Here is a 15,059-nt window from a genome sequence, read left to right as displayed (position 1 = left end):
GTTCCCCTGCCCAGTGCTCCCACCAGGTTCTGAATGGCCCACGCCGGCTTCCTGACCGGGCCACGTACACGCTGACCACTGGGCTTTCACCCTGCGGCTCCCGGCCAGGATCTTGCTCCCTCCACCTATGCCTGGCTCACCGCCACAGGAGCACTGACACGAGTTTGATTGGGCGCCCCAGGTTCCCCATCACAGCACACACCGCTCAGTGTAGCTAGCTTGTACGACGCCCCCTGCAGACTTTCAGCCATGTGATGCCTATTTGCAAATCTCAACAACGATGTCATTAACTTACACGTATGGGTTTGTTTATAAATAATAACATAGACCCAGCAGGTACGGAACCGTGTTCTCTCTGTTCTCCCAACAACCCCATCAGCTTACACAGCCATCGCAGATCCTGAGGATCCAGCCAGCACCCAAGACCAGCGATTTTCAACTGATGTACAGCAAGAACGCTCAGAACACGCAGTACCTGACTGTTTCAGTCGGGACGCTGACTTCATTTCCCTTAGACTGTCAAGTTAAAAAATGACAACAGCGAACACAACAGCCGCCGGGCACGACTGAGTCAAAATTATACCTGTTTTTGTCACATCGGCAAAAACCGACTTTCTGGTGTGCTGCAGAACTTCGGTGACTAGGTTAGGGGTGGAAAAGGCTGGCAACCGCTGCCCCCGACCGGCAGCCCCACCCAGGAGCGGGCCAGCCCCCGAGCAACGGCAGGCTCGTGACCCCCACGGGGCCGCGCGGCACTCACGGCAGTTCCTCTCGTCGCTCCCGTCCCCGCAGTCGTCGTCCAGGTCGCACCGCCAGAGGCTGCTGATGCAGTTCCCATTGCTGCAGCGGTGCTGGCTGCGGGCACAGGCGTTCTCTGGCGGCCGGGGCGGAAGGGAGGAAACGAAGCCAGCGTTATTGTTACGGGCAGACCACAAGACGCGTTTTTCAGTCCCTGTTTCCCTTCCTCAAATAACATGTCTTGGATGACAACAAGGAAGAGGGACGCTGAGTCCACACACAGGTGGGGACAGACACCTGACAGGCCTCCTCTTTTCCTGATTAAAATTAAAGGACACAACGCAAGCCAGAGCAGCATCTAGAGGTGGTTACAATGATGAACAAAGACAGCGATGATGCCACTGGCCCAGGGGAGAAGATGTCACAGACCAATGGCATAGAATCCTAATTACACAAGGACGCCTGTCACAGACGGCATCTGCACAGTAGTCAATGGATCCACAGCCATATATATCACAGCTAGTTACATGTATTCATACACACTCAACTTCTCGACCAAGCGGGTTATGAAGACTCCCTTTACGCATTCTGAGGGTTCTGACTACCCCATGACTTCTTTAACGCAAGCAGCTGCAATTCCTCATGCTGAAAAAATGCACTGTTTGGTAAAGGTCCAGAACACCTGAGGACTGGCCTCCTGTCTGGATACCCAAAGGCCTTACAGGGAATACAGAAAAGCCTTCTTCCCCCTTCTCTCGACATTTAGTGTCAACTCTGTCTTTCCAAAGAACTTTAAAATGACTCCCAGGGCCTGAGAGAGCCTCCCGGGTCTAAAAGGGAAGGCTCCATCCGTATTTCTAAGGGAGACCACGAGGCAGCTGCTGTGCCAGGAGGCTGTGGAGAGCAGGGCGGTACTGTCAGAGCAAAAGCAGCCTGAACAGTGCGGAGACGCGGGCTTCGGCCGCTAACTGGGCACTGTGTGGCCAGCCCCTCCAGGGGTCCGCCTTGCTGACGGGGGCTGACGGGGGCTGGGAGGTGGTAACGGTGAAAATCAGACCAGAGGAAAAGACTACACAGCTTTTCAGAGGCAACGTTTAGAACGGAAGGGCGTGATGAGGCTGCAACGGCCGGTGGTCACAGCTCAGAAACAGTAGCGCGAAGCCCTTTGTGACCCTGGTGGAGAGCCCGGGGCGCATCAGGGGGCAGTGCTGAGCGAGGCAGCCTGTGGGGAGGCAAACCGGCGCTTGTCCCAAGTCCTTTTGCTCTAACCAACAGGAAGCTGCAGAGCTGCGACGCAGGGGGTGGGCAAGGACAGGAAGCAGCAGAGGAAGAAGGGTAGCCTCCCAGGAAAGCCTGCATCACATTAAACCAAAAACACAAGCTGTCTTTTTTAAATAAACAGCTTATGGCTGTCCTGAATGAAAACTGAGACACCACAGGCCTAGACTCTGAACCAGGTGAGTGGAGCCCCTAGTGACTTTATTTTGACCTCGGGCATTTTCAATGACTCTGCAAGATTGGGGAACAGAGAGCCCTGGGAAAGGAGAGAAAAACGGGTAGAACACGGGGCAACAGAAAAGGGACACACCTTCTTTGACACAGGTGTTGTTGCTCAGCTGATAGCCCCGAGGGCACTCACACGTTAGGTCCCCGGAGGGGAGGACAGTGCTGGACACGCCCTCTGGACACCTGCAGCTCCGTTGGTCACCGGCCCTGGGCAGGCACAGCAGGCTGCACGGCCTGGGTGCACAGGCGTTGCTTCCTGCGGAGAGGGCACAGGGACAGCGTCACATTAACACACCAGGAGGCACTCAAGGGAGCACTGGACCCCAGCAGCTCCTCGTTTTCAGACACGACACCATGGAAGGTGGCGTGGCACGTGCTGGAGCACCTACTGCCCCAACAGCCTCTGCTCAGAGCCCTCAGGAAAGCGCCTGACTCATCCGAAGCCCTCAGAGAGGTCAGCCTTCCGAGGACCACCCAGGGAGGCACTGGCCCCCAGGGAATTTAGCAATGGGAGGATAAAAGGCCCCCTCATCATCGTCATCAGGAGCTGAGGCTGGGAGAGAAGTTGTACCGCGTGGGTGTCCAAGGTGTGCAGGACAAGCCAAAACCTGGGCCAGGCAAAGCTGTGCGGAGACCATCACCGAGTGTGCAGAGGAGCGTCAGACGGTGAGAGCGGACTCGGCAGAACAGGCCCCCACTGAGGACCTGGGGTGACGGTGCGGCTTTGCCATTCCCAGCCGCAGCCCCCACGAGGCTCACCTACGTTTGCACCTTGCGTTCCTTACTATCTCCCTGCATCCTTTCAACAGCACATTTTACTTGCTTTTAGCTTGAGTGGGTTTCTGTTCCTTAGGACCCCAAAGCCCTTATTAGGAACACACACCCAAGAAACAACCAGGCGTAGACAAAAACCCAGGACTGCCCTTCTTGATTCCTCTGTGCCAGAGTGCAGCTGCTGAGCCAGCCACGGTACTCACTAGGCGCTCTGGTGCAACAAACCCACAGAAAGACTAGCTGACGCTCATCTGTCCCCCTATTTCCAATCTCTTCTCTGCTCAGCTTTCCAAAGAAAATGCGCAGTAGAGGCTGTGAAACCCCTCACTGTGCCCTGGACAGAAAACCCATGCGGGTGAATAATGATGGACAAGGTGTGTTCCTATCTCCAGCGTCTCTCTGGGAAGGAGAGAGGGTGCATAAACCATTTTATAACGGCTGAAAAAATGGTATCAACATAACTGAGCAACATAAAAGACAAACAGATTGTGGAATACGTTTTTTCCTTTTGTGTGTGACTATTCATCATCAAAAAGGGAAAAATAAATGTGAAACTCTTGATAAAATTCAACTGATGGTGATCATCCGCTGCACCCTCTCAGGGACAGAAAGCCCTACCAGAACCACGTGCGAGACTTCAGCGGCCTGCTCGTCCCGGCCTGCAGCCGCAACATGGGGTGCGTGAGCGACAGCAAGCGCTGATGTGGGCGGCGGTGCGTTCAGTGGCCCTGGGTGTGCAGGCACCTGAACTGGCACAGCACACGGAAACCAACACCGCGGTCCTGTGGCAGCATCGCTCACGCTAAGGACCACAGAATACAAGATACTAGTAATAAATAAGACACACACACCCGCTGAGGGGAATTCACACGATGAAACATTCAAAAGGGTTTCCCAGATGACTTGATAACCCGAGAGGGCGAAAGGACTGCAGTGGAGTAACCAGCCGACTATGGCAGAAACGGCCGGAATCCATGAGCCTGCTCTGTTCCACGGGCAGAAGCTGTTCCTTCCCTGCAGGTCCACAGGCCATAGGCTAGAGGAGGGCGTGCAGAGCTGCCACCAAGGGAAGACAGCACAACAGGGATCTGGATCTGGGACACTTTCTTTGTATTCAAAAAACAACATATCATTCAATGTTCCAAGAAATTCAACAACTGAACATTTGGAAAACACGCAATCACAGGGTATTTTCACATGGGTCGTGTCTATAAAATAATGTGACTAGTATTTTCACATGCAGAACACATGTTCCTAACCACAGAAACAAGAACCAAAAGTACAGAACCCAAATGGGGAGCAGCATGTCAGCAGACTGGTCCAAAAAGAGATGCAGAAAACTATAGCTACAGGGGGACAGCGTCCAGGGCAAACCCCAAGCCACGCTGACCAAGGCAGTGACTCCAAGAGGCGGCCAGGTCGGGGCGTGTGGCCAGGACCAGGACATAGTGCAGGCCACAGGAGCACTGCACCTGGGACAGCCGGGGGCAGCACCGATGGGGAAGCCCACGAAGCGTCCGCAGGATGTGGCCTCCTGACCCTGACACAGCACCCCAGACTGCTGTGGGTGATGTGGGCAACGGGAAGAGCCTCGCCCCATGTGAAGAGTGTCCCCTTAGAAGACCACTTAGCCCTGTGATGTCTTGTCACGTTCAGAGCATTTTCAAATATCCGCTTTGGGAAGTTCCTCCAGAATGGCAACAGAATGAAATGCTCTGTCTCTCTGACGCCTGCAGCCAATGGCTCTAGCTACAGCCATGCTAGGGCCCTAGCAGAATTCTGCTGGAGGCGTGGGCAGCCCCTGGCTGCACAGAAAAGGGGAAATGTGTACAAAGCAATGACTGTTTTCAGGGATTCACAGGGGTCTCCACAACAGGAGTCAATGGGCCAACTGGGAACACAGGGACCGAGCAATTCCAACTCTTCCTCGGATGCCCTTGGAGGCCTCCCTGCCTAAGGCCAGCACCCACCCTGTACCTCTTCTCCTTTCTGTTTCTTTTGTTTTCTCTTTACGTTTATGGCTGACACAATTACAGATGTCCCCATTTCACCTCCTTGTGCCCCTCCTCCCAGCCCCTGCTCCCCGTCCCCTCTGGCCACCACCACACTGTTGTCTGAGTCTATGTGTCATGCACACATGTCCTTTGGCTGATCCCTTCACCCTCCTTCACCCAATTCCACCTCCCCTGTGACAGCTGCCAGTCTGTCTCATGTTCCCATGCCTTCCCTCCTTCCTTCCTTCCTATTTTTGTTCATTAGATTCCCTATATGGGTGAGATCACATGGTACTTTTCCTTCTCCAGCTGGCTTACTTCACTGGCATAATAGTCTCCGGGTTCATCCATGCTGTCACAAAGAGTAAGAGTCTCTTCTTTTTGTAACCACTGCATCGTACTCCACTGTGTAAATGTACCACAGCTTTTTTACCCACTCATCTGCTGATGGGCACTTGGGCTGCTTCCAGATCTTGAATATTGTAAATAATGCTGTTACGTACACAGGAGTGCACATATTCTTTCAAATTGGTGTTTGGCGATTCTTAAAATATATTCCCAGCAGTGGGATCACTGGGTCAAAAAACAATTCCATTTTTAATTTTTTGAGGAAACTACATACTTTTTCCGCAGTAGCCGCAACAATCTGTATTCCCACCAACAGCGCACGAGGGCTCCCCTTTTTCCACACCCTCGTCAGCACTTGTTTTTTGTTGATCTACTTACTGATGGCAGCCATTCTGGCAAGTGTGAGGTGATAACGCACTGTGGTTTTAACTTGCATCTCCCATATAGTGGGATCCCTTTTCATTTTGTTAATGGTTTCTTTTGCTGGGTAGGTTTTTAGTTTGACATAGTCCCAATTGTTTATTTTTTCCTTTATTTCCCTTGCCAAAGGAGACATATTGGCAAAGATATCGCTGCACAAGAGACGTGTGCGATTTTACTGCCTACTTTTTCTTATAGTATTTTCATGGTTTTGCAATTTATATTGAAGTCTTTAATCCATTTTCAGTTAATTCTTGTGTATGGTGTAAGTTGGTAGCATAGTCCAATTTCCTCAACACCACTTATTGAAGAGACTGTATATACCCCACTGTATGTTCTTGCCTCCTCTGTCAAATGTTAACAGACCATATATGTGTGGGTTGATTTCTGGGCTCTCTGTTCCATTCCAGTTATCTGTATGCCTGTTCTTATGCCAGTGCCAGGTAGTTTTTATTACAATGGCTTTGTAGTACAGTTTGATATCACGTATTGTGATACCTCCTACTTTGTTCTTCTTTCTCATGATTGCTGAGGCTATTCAGGGTCTTTTTTGGGTCCATAAAAATTTTTGGAATATTCTTTCTTGATCTGTGAAATACGTCACTGGTATTTTTATAGGAATTGTATTGAATCTATATATTGCTTTAGGTAGTATGGACATTTTCATGATGTTAACTGTTCCAATCCATGAATATGGTATATACTTCCACTTATTTGTATCTTCTTCAGTTTCTCTCTTCAATGCCCTATATTTTTCTGAGTATAGGTCGTTTCCCTTCTTGGTTAAAATTATTCCAAGGTACCTTTTTTTTTTTTCCACAATAGTAAGTGGGATTTCTTTCTTGGTTTCTCTTTCTGATAGTGCATTGTTGGTGTATAGAAATGCCACAAATTTCTGGATATTAATTTTGTATCCTGCTACTTTGCCAAATTCATTTATTAGTTCTAGTAGCATTTTGGTGTAGTATTTAAGGTTTTCATGTACAGTATAATTGTTATCTGTTAATAATAACACTTTTACTTTCTCCTTTTACTTCTTCTTCTTGTCTGATTGCTATGGCTAGGACTTCCAGTGCTGTGTTGAATAAGAGTAGGGAAAGTGGACATCCCCGTCTTGTTCCTGAACTAAACGGAAACACTTGTAGTCTTTGCCCACTGAGTATGATGTTGGCTGTGGGTTGTCATATATGGCCTTTACTGCACTGAGGTATGTTCCTCTAGTCCCACTTTGCTGAAAGTTTTTATCATAAATGAGTGCTGGATTTTATCAAATGCTTTTTTCTGCACCTATTAACATCGTCGTCGTCATCGGCAGCCGTCCGTCTCGAGAGATGATGGTGTAGCTTCTTAAGAGTCTATCTGCACCGCCGAGAATGGCTGTGCAGTCCAACTCGGGAGTGACATGGTATCTGTCTCCTCCCGTGTTGAATCGACATCTTGCGATGACGCTGAAGCTACAGAGCCTGGGCAGGGTGATATGGAGGGTCTGCTGTTGCCCATGCAGCAGACCCCCCCTCTCTTCGCAGCTGAAGGGTCCAAGGGAAAGACGGAGTCAATACAGCTTGGCTTCAGGTGCGCCGCAGGAGTTGCCGGTGTTGACTACAACGTCAAACCGCCTTAGGGACTCCGGCTCCGGATTTTCTGTCGGGGTTTACTCCCTTAGCCTTTCCCCTGAAGAGGTATGCCGCAAGGCAGCGGAGGTTTTTTGGAGTCAGAGTTTTCCTTCTCTGATGTACCCTGACTGGAAGATCGAACCAGCGACACTTAGCTCGCAGGCCGACGCTCAATCCACTGAGCTAAACCAGCCAGGGCTTTAATGCCAATATCTTTGGATAAATAAGCCTTCTTACCCATTCCTAGCCCTTCTACAGCACCCACCTAGGCCTCTGTGTAACCCACTCTTCATGGACAAGGTAATAGGCTAGTTACCTAAGGTTAACCTACTATCCTGACTTGAGAAGAACAGGAGAATGTCAGAAGCCAAGGGAGCCCAACTTTTCTCTTGTAAAAATCAACCAGTATTTTCAGGAACTCCTGCAATATGTACACAAAACATGTATACTACTGCCTCACCCAAGAATGAGGTTTTTATATGAATGGTTCTGAGGAAGAAGGAAGAGGCAAGAAGCCAGGCAGGGCCTCCTGGAAGATAACATGGGGCCTGGAGAGCTCTAGAAAATCCTGAGCTAGAGAAGCAGCTGATATGCTACCCTCACCCCTACTTCCCCCCAATGTATTTCTTTTACTCCCCCACCCATAAATATGCCCCTTCCTTCTAAAACTCTTTGACTTTCTCTTCTTTTTAAAAAAAATTTGATTGATTGATTTTAGAGAGAGAGAATTGGAGGGAGGGAGAGGGGGAGGAGAGAGAGAACTAGAGAGAGACATTAATTTGTTGTTCCACTTATTTATGCATTCATTGGTTGATCTTGTATGTGCCCTGACTGGAGATCGAACCTACAACCGTGGTGTATCAACATGAATCTCTAATAACTGAGCTACTCTGACAGGGCTTTCATTCTTTCCCTTCTCCGTAGGTGTATCCTTTCCCTTAGGAATGTAATCAACTCCTGGAGATTCAACTATCATCTCCATGTGGACAACTCTGTTTCTCAAGTCATCTTTGACTCCTCCCTCCTCCGTAAAATCTCGTCATCTTGATAATTCTTTTTTCTTAATGTCAGTCAAACATGCCCTCCCTTGCTTTTTCGTTCCCAAAACTCAAGTGGCTCTGGGACCAGACTGCCTGGGTTGGAAATATAACCCTACCACTTATTACCTTCCTTAATTTGGGCAAATGATTTTACCTTGCTGTACCTGTTCTCTCATATATAAAATGTATTTAAAATTGAAAGCTACAAGTGACCCACATTTGTGGCTGCCTCTGCTGCACACGGGAAGGCCTGTGTGAGAAATGACAAACTTGCCTCTCCCACTATGTCTGGAAGCAGCAGACAAGACCATGATCTCCCCTGTACACCTTCAGCAGCCACCTCCACTCTGAGTAGCCAGAAGTCCCGGGTCAACTGGGAAGAAGGAGCCAGCCGCTACTCGGCAGTGGGGTGCCCAGGGGTTCCTGGTCCACCTGAACATGGTGTTTCAGAAGCTGCTCTGTGCTCACCAAACATGCTTACAAGCCATCGTTGCAATGAAGACCCACTCTTCTGGGTGGGGTGGCAACTCAGGGAAACAGGGACAGCTCACTCAGCTTGCTAGCAAGGGTTTCAGCAGGGGCTGGTGTCCTCCATCCAAGGCCCTGAGATTTTAGTCACTGGAGCCGAAGAGCATGGTCCCTTTATCGCTCCCTATTTTAGAACAGGCACCTCCTCTAAGAGTGTGACTTCTCCATTTAATGGCAGGACTGGAACAGAACCAGCTTCTAAACTAGGAAGGGGCTGCTGGGAAAACAAATTCATATCTGAGATTGCATTCCCTACGCTATAAACCACAGCTCCTAATACCAGCCCTGCCCACCCCACAGGTCAGCCGTGAAGACACAACAGTAATATTGATTTACGGGTTCAAGAATGAAGTTTTCTAAGGGTGTTCTCATGCTATCTTCACTGGTCCCAAAAGACTAACAGAGATATCTATAACCGTATTATTTCCCTTTGTCAACTTTCCCTTAGCGCAGGGCCAGCCAAAACCCAGAGCACAATGTCAACATTCTAATTCAAAACAGGAAACCTACCAGTCTGTCAATAAAGGAGAGTCAGCAGACCCAGGATGCTATTTAATCCTGCTGAGATAAAGAGGGCACTTCTTAAAAGGGCTATTCTTCTTGGAGTACCCTGACATCTCTCCAGGAGGAGATAGGATGGTTAGGAAATAAACAAAGGGACAGGACAGTCACATAAGAAAAAAGGCCTTCCACTGAATAGTCTCGGACTCTAGGACCAAGAGTCAAAGCCTTACAGAGCTCTGCAAGCCTCGGTCAACAATCTTTAAGAAAGCTACTGTCCACACCCACCACGATCCTTCCTTTCCCTTTGCATGCTTTCTTCTTTCCATAAATATGCATTGAGCATCTACTAAGTGCTGGACACTAGTAAAATTATTGAGAAAGAAAGATAATCTTCTTCATGAGGGTCAGATTTTCATGGTGGGGACAAATTAAGTCATACGCCTAGCATTACAAGTGACGTACATGCTCATCTGAGCAACCAGCATCAAGATGGGCCTGCAGCCAGGAAGCAGCAGCTGCGTGCACACCCAACAGAGCACAGCCCCTGGTGAGGGTGCCGAACAGCAACGGTGCACCTGCTGGGACTCTGCAGCTGCAGCGGAAGTCACGTGGCCCATCGTAAGGGGCCAACGCAGGAGACATAATTACCAACCAGGCAGCCACGCTCCAGGCAAGCAAATGCATGCTACCTTCTAGCTGTTTGTGTATCATTAGAGAGAAATTACGATGTCATTAGGAAGAAACTAAATAATGTGCATGTTGTCGTGACATGGATGCAGCTGCCAGAGCCTGCCTGCCTGCACAGAGATCAACTCGGGGGAGAGGAAGAAGGAGATGCTGCCTTACCAGCTGTCTTCCCCTTGTAGAAGGCCTTCATGTCCATCAGCCCCGGGAGCTGGCTTGCCAGCAGCGTCATGTGGGACCCGCTGTGTTTGGAAGCTCGGAATATGCTGAACTGTGACCAGTCATCCCAGTAGATTTCATTCTAAAAAGAAAACCTTTCTCTTTAGTCCAGCTCTTCACTCCTTTATTCTGGACCCTCAGGAAGAACCAGAGCTCTGCCATGCAGTGGGCACCTGGAGTGGCACTGAAATGCAAGGGTCAGTGATTTTATCCAAACCTCACCCAATATCCAATGAATGGAACTGCCCCAAAGAAACCATCCGATAAGCACACAAGTTGGACCACAAGCCCACCACTCAGTTTGAAACCTGCTTCCCAGCGCTGGGAAGAACCAAACCAAAGCAGAAGTGGCCAGCCGCCCCGGAGGCGCCAGGCGTGTCACAGGCCATCGGGGAGCGAAGTGAGCAAACCCTACAGAGGATGCAGACATGAGGCCAAAGGAGCCCACCGGCACGGAAGGACAGACCGGGAACCCCATGTGAAATAATACCTCACCTTTAACCTTTTGAAACGGGAACAGTAAGTACCCTGGGCCTCTGGCACCTCTCGCCTGGCATCCCTCCACATGGGCTGCAGGGAACTGCCTCAAATTCAGAAATGAGCTATTTCCTATAAGCCAGACTAGCTGCTCTGCAAACACCCAGAGAAAGCAGGCTCTTCACCTCCGTGGGCTCTCCACCCCGCCCCCCATGCCGATGGGCTGCCAGTGCTGGAAACTCGGTGTCGCACCTTGAAGACCGCGATGGCATAGGGGTGTGGGAGGTTGTCCAGGATGATCGAGCGCTGCTGGCCACTGAAAGTGACCCGCTCAATGCAGTCCAGGTAGGCATCTGTCCAGTAGACCCACTGGTCATCCACAGCGATGCCATTGGGCCACTTCACATCCTCTGACACCAGACCAAGGACAGCAGATCCATCCATGTTGCTCCGATAAATTCCAGGCTTCAGGTCTCCCCAGTCGGTCCAGAACATCACCCTGGTCCAAGCAAAAAAGCATGCTTCACATCAGACTGGGGGAACAGGAGCTCAAGTACTGCCCCCAAGAGGCAGAAGCCCCTCCAGAATAACCAGCTGGTCATTTTAGCACACTTATTACAATATGCAATCACAATACTTAAAACCATTTAATTCCTTGACCTGAAAACTCCTTTACTGGAATTTATCTACAGATGTAATCAGGTTATGTAAAAAGAACATGCAAAGATGGTCATCACAGCAAAGAAAGATTGTTCATACTAGCAAAGATACATATTTCCAAATAAAATACATGTTTATTTGTATGTATATATATGCTAACCTATAGAAAAAGTGATACATTATGGTACATATGAAAGAATATTATGAAGCTGAAAATCTACATGTGCTCATATGAAACAATCTTCAAAACATATTAAATTTTTCAATACGTTCAGACTGGTACATACCTATTACTCTGTTTGCATATAGGTGTTGTGTCTGGGTGTTTTAAAGATACGTGCTTATAAATGGGTTTAAAAACATTCTTAATGAGAGACAATAAACCACTAATCCCTGGGAAATGTGAGGTGACGGGTTAACAGTGAGAAGGGAGGGAACAAACACTGTCCATTTCATAAACTTCTGTTTGCTTTTAACATTTTCACCAAGAGAATATGTTACTCTCAGAATTTTCTTTTATTATAAAAAATAGATCTAATCCTCAATTATAAATGCAGTAAGAGAGGGTAGAAAGGCTACCCCAAACTTTCCCTTTCAGTTATGTTTCCTTAAGTTAATCAAGTGGTAAAGCACTTCTGCAACCCCAAGTGCACGCGGGGGGCTAGGAGGGAAACCTCCCGGGCTGGAGGCAGGGAAAGATGGGAGGAGCTCAACGTTGGTGCCACGCAAGAAACTCCAGATGCAGAATCCTCACAGTATCCGTTCAGGCCTAGCTATGTCTACAGAGCAACTTTTAATCTGCCTCTTGTAGGAGTAAAACCCCACAGATGTGAGTCATCTGAATGCCTACAGAGACTCTAATGCTTGCTAATGAAAAGTAACCCGACAAAGACTATGGTTTCAAAACTTGGTTAACAGACTATTTAAACCCCAGTCCTGAGAAAGAGCATTTGTCCAGCAGCTTGCATTCCCACAAGCATTGTCTGTTGCAGCCTCTGGCACACACTGACTTCCACTGGGGCCACACTTACCCCTCCTGGGGCACGAGGACCAGAGCCCTGGGCCGATCCAGCACAGAGGAATTGACGATCGTGAAGCGGAAGTCGCCATCCGGATGAGCTACCTGACAGGAAAAGGAACAGGAAAGGGCCAAGATGGATCTGCATTCCTTAAAAGTCTCCTCTCGGCTCCTGCCTACAGACGTGGCCTCCTATGACCACCTGCCCCCCAACTGACTGATCTGGAAACTGCCCCTTCTCCGGTCAGCATGGCTTGTTCTCTCCTCTGGCTCATGTGACCATTCACCACCTGCGCCCAGCACCACCTGCGCTGCAGTTCTCAGGCACGAGGACCTGCACGAAGCACCATGTGTTTCCTTCCTGGACCCTCCTCTGTTACCCTCCTTGCTCCAGTCACCGACGGTCCACACAACCCATTCTCAGTGTCTCGGCCTTGCAATCAGACGTCTCCACAGACTGGTCCCTCCTTTTCCCTCCTCCATTTCAGTTCCCACAACTTCAGCAAGACGTGTCTTCTCAGGTTCTCTAAGCCTGTCTGCTCCTGCCATACACCTTCCTGGGCTGTCCTCTGCTCTCCAATCAAATCCTGCCTTTCCCTCAAAACTCACCTCCAGGCCTTCCTCCTTTGCGGACTCCTCGGAGCCTCCCTGGTCGATGAGCATCTAGTTTTGCCTCATTCAGCACAAGCAGCACCGAGCTGTGCACTGCCCCCTCCCCGCCTTGCGGAGCACCCAGCAGAGCACAGGCCCTTTACAGTGAGAGCGCGGAGAGAGACTACTAACAAGACCCACAAGCGCACTCAGTGTGGGCCTAGCACTGTGCACCTGTCTCTGCATCCTCTCCTCTCACCGGGCCTGGGAGGTGCGCACTGTAATAACCCCGTCCTCAGTCGGGGGTCAGCTCATGTGTCACACCCTCAAGACGCCTCCCTGCCCACCGTTTCCAACGCTGCCCCGCGGCCCATCACAGGTCAGTCGCACTGCCCCACCTGACCTTCTCTGCAGCACTGACCGCCAACAGAACAGACTGACTTCTTTCTTCATTATTTCGCTTCCCCACTAAAATCTATGGTCTATCAGAACACATGTGCCTTGCCTGCTGCATCATAACGACATACAGCTGTGCCTGGCACCTGTCATGCCCTCAAGAAGCACGTGTGAAATGATGTCATCTTACAGGTGAAGGAACTGAAGCCCGAGTCACTGCACTACTGGAATGAGGACTGAGCCCAGGGCTGTCTCACATCTGGAGCTTCTGTCCTGCAATTTCGCCTGGCTCTCTGTCTACCTGCTTCTCTCCTGGGCCTCCCCTCAGCCCCGCAGAGAGCTGGTGTTATAGTCCCCTGGCAGGGTCCAGGCCTCGGCAGGAGACCGACTTGGTGGTCAGAGGCCACCTCTTCCCCTTGTGGTGCCTTGGGATCTAAGCCGCAGAAGGATGAGGTGAGGAGAAGAGGAATAGCTACCTTACTGGGTTGTTGTGAGACTGAATCAAATAATTCCTGCAAAGTGGTTCCCACAGGGCTTGGTACACAGTAAGTACTCATCATCATCATTAGCAGTGGTGATCATAATCATGATATTGTCATTATCACTCTAATCGACTACAGTACTACTGAAGTACTGATGTTACCGCATTATCATAATGCTGTAATATTGCTATTTTCATTATTGTTTCTACTCTATGTTTTTTCTAGCCAAAATATAAACTTTCATGAAATCTGTTTGACAGGTTCACGTATTCAGTCCTTCTGTAGGACCTTCATGGCAGAGAGCAATAATCCTGAGACTCTCCCCCTTCTCTTCCTCCTCCAGACTCAGCGGACCCGTTCCCTGAAACCTCTGACACACTCCAGAGTAAGGTGGCACACTGGCCGCTCTCTCGGGTCACACCTGGCTCAAAGCCCAGGTGCCGCCCCTCCGTGCTGCGTGAAAGGCCTGGGGGTACACAAACCTCAATCTTCTTAAAGCCCGCATCCACCCAGTAAAGCAGCTGACTGAGGGGGTCGAAGGCCAAGGCTTCCACCGTCTCCAGGCCGGAACTGATGATCACCTCTTGCCCGGTACTCCCATTCAAGCAGAGGCGCTGCGGGGAGGAAAGGGAGAAATTCTGTAAACTTTCCTGATGAACACAGCCAGTTTTTTACACCAGCATTTCTAAACTGTGTTATGATTCCTGTTTGACTAACTACACAGAACATGGCCAGTGATGTCCCTCTGTGCCATGGCGAATGCTGACTACTAAACCAGGCCGTATCTCAGTAACAAAGCAGAGGCAACCAATGTGCGTGAGCCCGTTTGCTTTTAAAATACAACCAGATTGCTTTTATTTTTAAGCTCTTCCGTCTGCTTTTTATAGCCTTCTCCCTCAAGAGGCTCCTGGCCGTTGGGTACTATTGTTGGGACGGCTAAACTCAGCGGTCACCCCACCCACAAGCCCACCCCTCAAACTCCCAAGCACTGTAAAATTTCTACTGGGCTCAGAGACCAGACCGAACTTATGGAAACTGCTTTTCTAAGGATTAAAGACCCAATGACT

General features: G+C 49.6%; 1 protein-coding gene across 1 annotated transcript in view; it reads right to left on the bottom strand.

The window, feature by feature from the left end:
• Positions 1 to 15,059, bottom strand: part of SORL1 (sortilin related receptor 1) — a 169,156-nt gene that overhangs the window by 53,815 nt on the left and 100,282 nt on the right. Inside the window, exons 18-23 of the mRNA XM_090257292.1 lie at positions 14,475 to 14,606; positions 12,537 to 12,628; positions 11,098 to 11,344; positions 10,312 to 10,450; positions 2,327 to 2,500; positions 761 to 874 (exon numbers count right to left, since the gene is read on the bottom strand). Of these exons, the coding sequence (XP_090113418.1) occupies positions 761 to 874; positions 2,327 to 2,500; positions 10,312 to 10,450; positions 11,098 to 11,344; positions 12,537 to 12,628; positions 14,475 to 14,606 (898 nt within the window). The remainder of the gene's footprint in view (positions 1 to 760; positions 875 to 2,326; positions 2,501 to 10,311; positions 10,451 to 11,097; positions 11,345 to 12,536; positions 12,629 to 14,474; positions 14,607 to 15,059) is intronic.

This window comes from Furipterus horrens, unplaced genomic scaffold (genome assembly GCF_987537825.1).
Source record: "Furipterus horrens unplaced genomic scaffold, mFurHor1.1.pri manual_scaffold_11, whole genome shotgun sequence".
Lineage (NCBI taxonomy): Eukaryota > Metazoa > Chordata > Mammalia > Chiroptera > Furipteridae > Furipterus > Furipterus horrens.
The sequence above is the reverse complement of the archived record's forward strand: the minus strand, read 5'-3'. Positions and strand labels throughout refer to the sequence as shown.